Genomic DNA, 12,562 nt, shown 5'->3' with positions numbered 1-12,562 from the left:
GCAGATGGATTAAAGGAAGAGAAGCATGAAAGCAAATGCACAATTCCCAGGGAAGAAAGAAGAGAGGAAGTTTGTGGGTTTGAAAGTGTTGGGTGGTTTCACACTGTATGTGCACTTCAAAAACAAAATTACAGCCATAATTTAAGTAATACATTGAAAGTGCTTCTGAACTCAACTGATTAAGTGGATCAAGCTGAAATGCTCAAGTTAATTGAGACATTTCTGGCAGTGTAGAGCAGCGTTGTCACTGCCTCTCTAGAGTGAAAACCAAGATAACACCTTGGGCATAAACAAAGCCTTCAATAGCACTGAAAATTCTAACTCTGATAGGTTTGATTGGATGGCAAAAGGGGACAAAGTAATGTGAGGAAAATTGTTAAAAAGAGAACGTGGGTGGAAAATATTTCATTTTTTCAAATAATGCAATTTGCCCTGGGTTTTCTGATTCAATATGTAAAACTCCCCCCTAAATGATTGAAAATGTGCCATTAATTTGTGAGAAACTCTGGATTTAAGAAACAGAAAATGTACCGCAATCTAGTGCCAGAAAACAAAAAAAATAGATAGCCCAACAGAAAGGCTATACAAGATCTGTAGCTCAATGAGTGCTTGTTAACAATGCAAATCTGCTTCCTGTTTCCCCCCACATTAACAGTTTTCAAGAATGGAAGTGCAGCTAAGGTCTGAAGTCAGTAGTTTCAGTGCTTCAGCCAGGAAGTTCAGGCTGCCCTGCAGAAGGTGAAGCACTGTTAACAGAGCTTGCATTGAGCCCAGCTGCAACTGTGTAGGAGGCTGAAGTTGAAGGTCAGAGTAAAATTCAATCTATTCAACCCATTATCTCTCTTCCATCTCTGTTGCATAAGAATATGAACAGATGTGCTGTGGGTGAAAGAGAAGTTAAGGCCATGGATTTTGAAAGAGAAAAGTTGGGGTGGGGGGAATTGGGGTCCAGCAATTGTAATGTAGGGAGGAGGTGATAGAGGGTTGGGGAATTAGAGTCCATAATATTCATTGGTTGGCGGTGATGTGAGGGATGTGTATTGGGGCATGGCAGAAACAACGAAGTGGATGGGGAGACTGGCAGAACGATGGGGAGAGGAGACTGGTGGAACAATGGAGGAGACAGGGAGGGGGAACCAGCGGAAATGGTGGAGGGGTTGGGGAGAGGAAACCAACAGTATTGATAGATGACAGGGAAATGGGTATAGCACGATCGATGAAGGATGGGGAAAGGGGCACAGTGGAATTAGTGGGGATAGCATTGGGAACTGACAAGATCTAGGATTGGGAACAGCACATCAGGGCCAGGGGCTTGGGTTATCACAGGGGCAAGTTAGCACACCTGGATGTGGAGAGCATTGGGCTGATATCGGTGTTTATTGGAAGTGTAATTATAGTTGGGTCGAGTGGGGATGGGGAGGAATGGGGACTTGGGAAGTTGGTGCTCAAAGGGTGAAGTTAAATAATTCACTTACCTGGTTGTGTCATGCACTAGTGTTGTAATAGGAAGACAAAAGAGATTGCAGATGCTGAGTTCTTCCAGAATTCTGTATTTTGTGACAGGAAGACCCTGTTGTCCTTGACATTCTTGGGACACCATGGTCCAAGCTCCAAAAGGACTACAGAATATGGGATCATGGAACAGGAAAGAAGGGTGATTTGCGCTTGAGGTGTCCCATCAAATTTCCATTGTGACACAGGAGTCTGAATTGGTTGCCACCACATTTCATTCTGACTGGGGGGAGTGGGGAAATGATTTTCAATCTGCATACTAAGGAAATAGCATCACACAATTAACGTTCAGGCAGTTTTTCCTTGTTTAAGAGGTAGTTTAGATGTGGTCTCCCCAAAGTCTTAGATTATCAGAGCAAAGTTTCTTCACTCGTACTAAAAATTACTTGCAATAAAAGATATCTTTCCTATGTGTTCAGTCTTGTTATGTGGCTTGCTTCTACTACATGCTTTGTTCTTTTCATATTCTGTCTAGCAATTTCTACTTTTGTTTTGGAATTTCACCACTTGCTTTATTTCTTTCTGCTAGTAAACAGTTCTTGTTACCAACAGTCTGTTGAAGAATCTACAGTTTTTCTTTAATATGCACAAAGTGGTTGCAGAGTGCAAGAACCATTTGTAGCAAGAAAAGGGAATCAATTGCATAACTAGAGATGAATGGGTTGTGTCTAATAGCTTTCATGGAGATGTGGTTGCATAGTGTGCAAGGCTGGGAACAAATTATATTCTAGGGTACATGATTTTTTGAATGGACAGGCAAAATAGAAAAGGAGGAGTATGTTGGTATGGGTAGAAATAACAAGGGATGAAATACATGGGAAAGATGTAGAGTAATTCATAACCTGCTATAATGTAGGATAAACTATCATACATGAAGTGAAAGGAACTTGTATAGTAATCAGGAGGCACTTCAATTTCTTATATAGATAGAATGCATCCCAGACAGTTTCCTGAAGCAATACATTATGGAACCAGCGAGGACCTGTTATTTTATGTTTGGTTTTGTGTAATGTGACAGGACTATTTGATAATCTCATATCAAGAGGTCCATGCTTTAGGGATAGGGTGTAGGGAAGAATGGTCATGATGTACTAGAATTTTACGTTGAGTTAGGGAGTGATGCAGTGGTATGAAAGTAGAGGCAAATCCATGAGTATGACAAGTTGATTGAGGTAGATTGGGAAACTGGATTAAAAGTTATGAGAGTGAATAAACAATGACAAATATTTTCAAGCTATCAACAAATATATGTTACATTGAGCAATGAACAGTAGTACATCTGTGGTTAACTGGGGGGGGGGGGGTGAAGAAATGGGGCAAGATTGAGAGAAAGGATTACCTTTCTTGTTACCAAGAATGGTAGTGAGAGTGAGATTTGGAGACCTTTTGAACCAGTAAATGATAAGAGAAAAAAAGATGAATAAAATAAGTGCACATGTATAAACTATCAATCAATACAAACATTCTTACAAATATGTAAAAGGGAAAGAGTGGAAAAAGTAAATTGGGTCTCAGGCAGATTCAGAGGAAATTATAATGGGGAATAAGAAAATGGCTGAAATGATAAACAAACATTTTGTATCTCTTTATAATAGAAGCCACAATAAACATACCAGAATTACTGGGGATCAAGGTTTCCAAAGAGAGTTTATGTTGTGGGGGGAGAAGTGCTAGGAATTCATTGCACTAAAGGCCAACAAAATCCCTGAATCTTTCTACTTGGGTTGTAAAGGCTGCAGACAGTGTGGATGGATTGGTTGTGATCTTCCAACCTACTGTGACCTTTCCAGAAGCTAGAAAATTTTGGAAGATACTAAAGGGAGATTGAAATGTAATACTGTTATTCAAGAAAGGAGGGAGAAAGAAAATAAGGAACTACAGACCAGTTAGCCTGACACCAGAGCAAGAATAACTAGGTCATTTCCAGATCGCCAGGCTGTTACAGGTGGGATGTTACAGTGGGCAGTGCTGGGGCCTCTTTTGTTTATAACCTATATTCATGTCTTGAATGAAGATACTAAATTGCTATGGTTACAATTGCTGAGAAGAGGAATGCAAAGTTATGTAGAAACAACTCGGTATATTGTAGGATAGTGCAAATTTGTACGTTTTGCTGTGAAGAATAGAAAGACTGTTCTGTAGCCAAGAAACTGGTATGTTGATGCCAAAATAAAATTCTGCAGATGTTGGAAGTCTGAAATAAAAACAAAAGGTAATGAATGATTAGGTGATGGGTCAGGTGCCAAATAAACGTTGTCATGAATGACATCGAGCTTCGTGTGTGTTGGAACTGCACTGAGCCAAATGAGTGGAGAGTGTTCTATTGCATTCCAGACTAGTGCCTTGTAGATCATGGAAAGGCTTCAGGGAAAGCAATAAATGTAGAAAATACACAGCTTCTGACCTACTGTTGGGATCACAGTATTTATGTGACTGATCCTGGTAAATTTCTGGCCAGAATGGTAGAGGAGTCGATGATGGTAATTCAATTGAATGTCAAGGGTAGGTAGTTAGAGTCTCTCTCTTGCTGGAGGCAGTCCTTGTTTGGCATCTATAAGGCACAAATATTAGGTCAGTTATCAGCTTATGCCTAAGTGTTGTCCGTTTCTTTTTACATGCCAGCATGGGCTGCTGCATTTTCTGTGGAGCTATGAATGAAAATGCACAATTATCAGTGAGATCCCAGCGTTTAACATAATGATGGTGTTGAAGATTGTTGGGCTAGAGTCATGGAGTCAGAGATACAACACAGAAACAGGCCCTTTGACCCACAGAGTCCATGCCAACTATCAGCCACCCATTTACACTAGTCTTGATCCCATTTTTTTTTAATGTCCCCGCATTCTCATCAACTCCCCCCGGATACAACCACTCACTCACACACCAGGGCAATTTAAGCAGTCAGTTAACCGATCAAGCCACACGTCTTTGGGATGTGGGAGGAAACCTGAGCAACCAGAGGAAAGAAACTCCACACAGACAGTACCCAAGGTCAGGGTTGAACCCGGATCTCTGACACTGTGAGGCAGCGTCTCTACCAGTTGTGCTACTGTGCCTCTCCTGCAGTGATATCCTGGGCTGAGACAGTTGACCTTCACCGGTCACAATCACCATGCTTTGGGCAAGATATGACTGCAATCTGAGAACAGTTCTTGCCAAGTTTTACATGGACACCCCTGGAATTCTTCTGAGTGGATGCCCAATGATTGAGAATGTTGGGGATGGGGATCATTATGAGGGAATCGAGGAATATGGGGATCAGGTGCAAAAATTCTTAGAAGGATGTTCCATGATTTTATTGAAAGGTAGAACAGCCTCAGGGAGCCACTTGGCTTATTCCTAGACTGTTGAGACGGCAAGAATGAATAAAATTTTTTTGTGTAAACCTTTTCACAAGTTGGTAGAAAATGATTTTTGGTTTAATTGACATTATGTTTTTGATTCAATTTCAAGTCCCTCTTAAGGATTCTGGATGGGGATGTACAAATGAATTCCCGACGACAGTTGTAGAGTCATAATTGCAGAATCAGATCCTACAGCCCACCCAGTCCACACTGTCCATCAAACACCCATGTGCACAATGCTGTACTGATCCTATTTTAATCTCCCCTCACTCCCATCAACTCCCCCCAGATTCTATCACTCACCCACACAATGGGCAATTTACAGCTACCAATTAGCTTACCAACCTGGATGTCTTTGGGATGTGGGAGGAAACCAAAGCACATGGAGGAAATCCAGGTAGCCACAGGGAGAATATGCAAACTCCTCACAAACAGCACCCAAGGTCAGGATTGAACCCAGGTCATTGGAGCTGTGAGGCAGCAGTTCTGTGACACTCTGCAAACTTCTGAAATCCCATTCTTTTCGAACAATGAGAATTTGTTAAATGTTTTCCAGGGCAGTTGATATCCTGGTGGAAGATGAGGTTTCACTCATCATGATCAAAAGGGGACTTAGTCCAGAGACAAAGTAGGTGCAGTTAAATTCTATATGAATGGGCCATCCTTGTTGTCAGATGGGTAAAGCAATACTTGTCACACAGAGTTCAGGGAAGGATATATTTGTCTGATTTTCTCTCATGGTCAAATAGGCTCTTTTTCTCCCTCCTTTCCAGGTAGGCTGAAAAACTTCAAGTTGTGGTATAAACTTGTGGCCAGTAAGAGAAATGCTTAATGTTTGTTGAGGATTATTGATGTAGGGAAATTAGCCCCTCACTGGGGGAGCAGTTAAGGTATAAGGAGTGATTGGATGCTGTTCACCATTAATTTTCCATTGTGGTTGAAACCTATAATGGTGGCTAGTTATATATTAAAGAAACACAGAACAGTACAGCACAGGAACAGGCCCTTTGGCCCACAGTGTCTGCGCTGACTACAATGCCAAATTAAACTGATTTTCTTCTGCTTGTACGTGATCAGTATCCTTCCATTTCCTGCATATTCATGTGTCTAATGGCCTTTTAAACGCCACTATCGTATTTGCTTTCACTACTCCCCCTGGCAGCCTGTTCTGTTTTTAAAAAAATGTTGCACCGCACATCTCCTTTAAACTATCCTCCCCTCACCTTAAAGCTATGCCTTCTAGTTTTTGACATTTCTACCCTGGGAAAGAGACTCTGTGATTGTCTACCCTATCTATGCATCTCAATCTTATAACCTATCAGGTCTCCCCTCAACCTCTGATGCTGCAGAGAAAACAACCCAAGATTGTCTAACCTTTCCTTATAGCACATGCCCTCTAATCCAGGCAGCATTCTGGTAAACCTCTTCTGCACCCTTTCCAAAACCTCCACATCCTTCCTGTAATGGGGCGACCAGAATTGCATACAATACTCCATTTGCAGCCTAACCAAAGTGTTATACATCTGCAACATGAATATCTGTATCCTACATAAGATTACAACCAACAGATGAAGCAAGCACAATCTACACTGTCATAGAGAACAGGAACAGTCATGTTTTGAGAAATACCATTACCTCTTCCAATTTTCACACCATCCCAATTTGGATGTACATTAGTCTTCCTCCATCATTGTTTAGTCAATATCTTAGAAATATTACCCTAATATATTTGTGATTGCGGTGATTCCAAGAGAAGATCCACCTCATGGATTGGGCTTTAGGGATGGCCAATAAATGTGCCCTTGCCAATGTCACCTATATACTGACAGCATCAAAATAAACTCTCTGCCACCCACTAAAAATAAGCTGGACCTACTTCAGAAACTACAGCTGCATGCATGCTTGAAAGATTACAAGTGTAACATAACCCCAGGTTCAGTGACATCAACTGTATGTTTCTGTGGTGATGTCACAGTACAGATTTTCTCTCAACATAGCAATGTGTATAACCAAGAGGGGGACATGTAAAGCCGAGAGAGAGAGAGATTGTAGCTTAAGTCTATTGGCAACACATGGCCTCAGTCAGAATTCTGTGGGAGGTAGAGATAATGGTCTTTGCCGTGCTGTTATTTTTGCTCTTCTGGGGGTTGTCTTGTTGCAAGTAACCTTGACAAGTTGCTGCATTGCAGTGTACAGGAGACGCCAGCACAGCAGGAGCAAAATTAGTGATTCTGATACTCTCCTAGCCAAGTTCCTATCTTTTGATCTGTGAACTTCTGGTTACCTGAAACATTTTCACTTGTATCTTGTCATAATTGTCTAAAATGATGAGAGGCATAGATAAGGTGGATGGTAACAGTCTTTTCCCCACGGTAGGGGAGTCCAAAACTAGGGGGCATAGGTTTAGGGTGAGAGGGGAAAGATTTAAAAGGGACTTGAGGGGCAACTTTTTCCTCACAGAGGGTGGTGAGTGTATGGAATGAGCTGCCAGAGGAAGTGGTTGAGGCAGGTACAATAGTATCATTTAAGAAGCACTTGGATAGGCACATGGAGGGGCAGGGCTTAGAGGGATATGGGCCAAATGCAAGAAATTGGGACTAGATGGGTGGGCACCGTGGTTGGCATGTGCTGGTTGGGCTGAAGAGCCTATATCCGTGCTGTATTACTCTATGACTCTAATACTCTATCTTACCCCACACCTGACCACCACAGATGGGCCCACAGATTCCCAATACCTCATGAATAAAAATGCTCATTGTTGTACTTAAATATCTAAATAACTTTGCCTCCACTCCCATCATTAGGCCTGTAACCTCCTCCAATACCATAAACAACCTTGAATACAAACTGATATAACTCTTTCTCTCTTTACAGATGCTGCTTAACGAGTATTTCCAGCATTTTCTGTTTTTATTTCAGCTTTCTAGGATCTGCAAATTAGCAATCTATTGTTAGATTGCTAATTTGAGTTATCCCTTGCATATAAAGGTTGATAGCTTCACATTTTTGCATTGCTTTTGTTACAAGCTGCACTCATTTCTTCACCATTATTTTGCCAAACAGCATTGATACTCTCACCTGTTTTTTTTTGTTAGCAGAGGCCAGCTGAACAGAGTTAATGAAGGTTAATGAGAACTGGGGTAAAAGGTGAATGGAACAGATAGAATCATGGATAAAGTTGGAGTTTGTTTAAACATAACACATCTAACATTGTAATATAGATTGTTCATATATTTTCTACTAATTAAGAAGAGTTTCATCATAAATAGGACTCTTGGCAGTGTGGAGGATCAGAGGGATCTTGGGGTCCGAGTCCATAGGATGCTCAAAGCGGCTGCTCAGGTTGACTCTGTGGTTAAGAAGGCATATGGTGTATTGTCCTTCATCAATCGTGGAATTGAATTTAGGAGCCGGGAGGTATTGTTACGGCTATATAGGACCCTGGTCAGACACCACTTGGAGTACTGTGCTCAGTTCTGGTCGCCTCACTACAAGAGGGATGTGGAAGCCATAGAAAGGGTGCAGAGGAGATTTACAAGGATGCTGCCTGGAATGCGGAGCATTCCTTATGAAAGCAGCTTGAGGGAACTCGGCCTTTTCTCCTTGGAGCGAAGGAGGATGAGGGGGGACCAATAGAGGTACATAAGATGATGAGAGGCATTGATCAGGTGGATAGTAAGAGGCTTTTCCCCAGGGCTGAAATGGTGGCCACAAGAGGACATAGGTTTAAGGAGCTGGGGAGTAGGTATAGAGGAGATGTCAGGGGTAAGTTTTTTACTCAGAGAGTAGTGAGTGCGTGGAATGGGCTGCCGGCAACAGTGGTGGAGGCAGATACAATAGGGTCTTTTAAGAAACTGTTGGATAGGTACATGGAGATGAGAAAAATAAAGGGCTATGGGTAAACCTAGTAATTTCTAGGGTAGGGACATGTTTGGCACAGCTTTGTGAGCCGAAGGGCCTGAATTGTGCTGTAGGTTTTTTCTATGTTTCTATAAATGTTGTTCTCTATGATTTATATTAACTATGTATATGTGACCACAGTTTATCAAGTGTTTACTCAGTGCATTCTCTCAAAGTTTAAACAGGAATATTGATGCGTGCGTGCAAGGCAGAATATGCAGCTTTTCAGTCAAGGTATTGATCCATTCCCTAAATTATGCTTTTGAAAGTAACTGCTGTGCAGTGTGAGTCAGATTTAGACAGTTAAAGACAAGGGATCCATCTGCAGGGGCATTAAAGGTAGCAACTGTATACAGGTCCTCCCCAGCTCACAAATCCCTAATTTATGTATAACGCATACATACGAGTGAGTGTTTGGGAGAATGGCGGAGTAGATTTGCCGCAGCCATCTTCTACCACGTGGGAACTTGGTTTGTGGTTGCATTTACGGCTTGCGAACTGTTCCTCATTACGAACCTTTCACAGTTGCAGAACCCTGTCATAACCTGCGGAGGACTTGTACTCTCCGTGTGTAATTCTCCTTTCCCAATGTGAAAATACAGCTTCTGAGATGACCAAGATGACATGGGGGGTAGGGAACGTGCATACCAATATGTGTGTAAGGCTAGAGTTAGGACACTAACAAGGGAGAAAATGTCCTCCTCCTCTCTTTCCATTCCAATTACAGTAAAGTTCCTATGCTGAGTAAATGTTGGGTACTAATTGGCACAAATTGACCTGTGGTGCCTACCTTTCATTATGTTCCATGTGCAAGTATGAAGAATGGGTATTGGCAAGCTGCAATGGGACATATCATAATTGAGCCTGACCCTCATTCACTATCTATGTCTTAAGGAATCAGGAGGATGTGCACTCCTGGTCCATTTCCTTCTCCCTAGTCTCTATCTATCACTAATTTATGGTGGGACTTTCTACAAATACCAGTTTCTTTTTTTCCCTTATGTTTCTCCAGTCTGCTCTCTGTTATTCTCTAAGTTGAAAGCTGTGGTGTTTTGAAAGCTCAAGAATACTTTCAGTCTTCCAAACTGGGTTAATTTCGCTGTTAATGGGTACACTCCTTCCCAGGCCTCTGAAACATCCCAGGTGCTGCTGGAAATTACCAGTGAGCTATTTTGTCCTGGGAGCCTGATGACACCATCATTTTACTTGGAACTGATGTTTACATTTCCCAATTATGTCAGAATGCCAAATCCTTTCATCATCCATTTTTAGACATTAGTTTTTCTTTGAACTCAGAATGGCAAATAGCAGCTATAACCATCCTCCAGTATAAAGACAGAAAATACTGGAAATACTCAGCAGATCGGGCAGCATCTGTGAAGAGAGCAAGCATTCATGTTTCAGATCAATGACCTGCTGAATATGTCCAGCATTTTCTGTTCTTATTTCGGGTTTCCAGCAGCTGCAGTTTTTTTTTTACTTTGCAACCATCTCATGCATGACTGGCTGGAATTGCACACATTGAGCAATGCATGCGTGCTGAGCCCATAACGTGTTTCCCCTGCTGCTTCAGGTCAGTGCGCTCCACATATTGCGTCTGCTAATGGGTTGAGCTATCAGGCGGATTAACAACCACTGTGAGATCAAATTATAATCAAAAAGCCACAGATGCTGGAAATCTGAAATAAAAGCAGAAAATGCCGAAGCACTCAACAGGTCAGGCGGCATCTGTGGAAGGAGAAACAGAAAATCATTCGGGTCCTGGACCATTAACAGAACTGAGAAGGAGTAAAATCAAGTTAATTTTCAGTAACAACAAAGCTGGGTGGGGTGTGGGGGAAGTGATGGATAGAATAAAGGGAATATCTCTGATAGGATGAAACCAAGTGACTTAATGTGATAGTTACGATTAGATTAAGCTTTGCTGTAGAGTTATAGAGAGATACAGCACAGAAGTAGGCCCTTCAGCCCACTGAGTCCATGCTGACCATCAAGCATTCATACTTACACTAATCTTACTATAACCCTTTTATTCTTCCCACATTTCATCAACCCCCCCCCCAGATTCTACCACTCTTCTACACACCGGAGCAATTTACAGTGACCAATTAACCTACCAATCCGCATGTCTCTGGGTTGTGGGAGGAAACCAGAACACCTGGAGGTAAACCACACAGTCACAGGGAGAATGTGCAAACTCCACGTAGTACCAGAGGTCAGGATCGAACCAGAGTTGTGGGAGCTATGCTGCTGTGTTGACTGTGTCTCTGTAACGTGTTGCTAATGGGAAGGCTGTAGGATATGTCCAGTAGGAGAAACTATACAAAATGATGAGGCCAAATGATGATGGGTTTTGTCATCGTTTTGACAAAATGATGTGAGATCAAGTCAATTGACTCTGAGCCAAATGTAGGCTGATATCTTCTTATTAATATGCATAGTCCCTACCACTTCATTGTACAACTTGTTGGAACTCCAGGATATTTGGAAGGGATGAGTTAACTACCAAACATCATCTTGTCTTGGACTTTAAGAGGCAAATATTCAAGGGAATGATTTATTACCACAAACCTAAGGACAAGCTGGGTGGGCACCATGGTTGGATGGACTCGTTGGGCTGAAGGACCTGTATCCGTGCTGTATTGCTCTATGACAAGATGACAAGATGGGATGAAGAAGCACTTGGAAACAAAGCTAAACTTGCACGTTCCTGGATTTAAGCTGAACTTGTTAATCATTCTGCAGTGGTAACACTGAATATAAATCCACTATTTTTCTTTACCCAGCATTCTTCTCTTTATTTCAGATTCTCTATGACAGTCCAAAGGCACGGCGTGAAGTGGACATGCACTGGAGAGCCTCCAGCACCCTTCACATTGTCCGAATAATTAACATATATGAGAACATGCACCGTGGGAAGCGCTGTCTCTTGATAGTGATGGAATGGTGAGTAAGAAACCAACATGATGGAATGTGGCTTGTAAATACAAAGGACGAATAATGTTGAAGGGAACAGAAAAGAAAATGAAAAGGTGATTATGCTGAGGGCCTGTGGGGATCATAAGCTGCCGAGGTGACTCTAGTATCCATAGTTCCCCAACTGCATAAGAAATTCAAGCAGGAATAGGCTGATTGGCCCCTCAAGGTTCCCCTGCCATTCTAAGTTGATGTAATCTTGGCTTCAACTCTACTTTTCTTTCTGTACCCTGCAATCTCCCCGATTGACCAGAAATCTGACTACTTGGCTAGAAATACATAAAATGACCTGGGTTTCATGGCTCTCTGGGTTAGAGCTTCTAAAGCATCCCCACTCTTTGAGAAAAGAAATTCCTCCTATCTACATTTTAAGTGGGTGACTTCATATTCTGAACCTATGCCCCCTATTCTGGTATCCCCTGGAATAAACCTACTCTCCACATCTATCTCGTCATATCCCATGTTATTGATATATTCTTCCCCTCATTCATAACTTCCAGAAGAACAAATATCTTCCACGTATACGAACAACCCTAGGCCTTTATGCCTCCTCCATTGATTTGAAAATTGAGGCTATATTTCTCCATCTTACCATTGTTAAAATACCAGCAATGACACATAGGAAGGGAAATGTTGTCTGATACATCTGGAATTCTTTACAAGTGGCAGTCCATGAGCATTTGATAAACTTTTACTTGAGATGAAAAAATTGGAGATGTAAAATTTGGGAATGGATAAAATAGATTTCAAAAAAAAATTAAAACAAAAAACCGATTGCTAAAGGTTCATTTTCTGGCTGATGTGGGTGGGAGTGATGGTGGTAAGGACAC

The 12,562-nt window shown here is 41.8% G+C and overlaps 1 protein-coding gene across 1 annotated transcript in view; it reads left to right on the top strand.

The window, feature by feature from the left end:
- LOC127572006 (MAP kinase-activated protein kinase 2-like) overlaps window positions 1–12,562 on the top strand; it is a 110,826-nt gene that overhangs the window by 68,372 nt on the left and 29,892 nt on the right. Inside the window, exon 2 of the mRNA XM_052018807.1 lies at window positions 11,563–11,702. Coding sequence (XP_051874767.1) covers window positions 11,563–11,702 — 140 coding nt within the window. The remainder of the gene's footprint in view (window positions 1–11,562; window positions 11,703–12,562) is intronic.

Source organism: Pristis pectinata, chromosome 6, assembly GCF_009764475.1.
Source record: "Pristis pectinata isolate sPriPec2 chromosome 6, sPriPec2.1.pri, whole genome shotgun sequence".
NCBI classification, from domain to species: domain Eukaryota; kingdom Metazoa; phylum Chordata; class Chondrichthyes; order Rhinopristiformes; family Pristidae; genus Pristis; species Pristis pectinata.
Note: the sequence above shows the minus strand (reverse complement) of the source record. Positions and strands in the feature narration are given on the sequence as shown.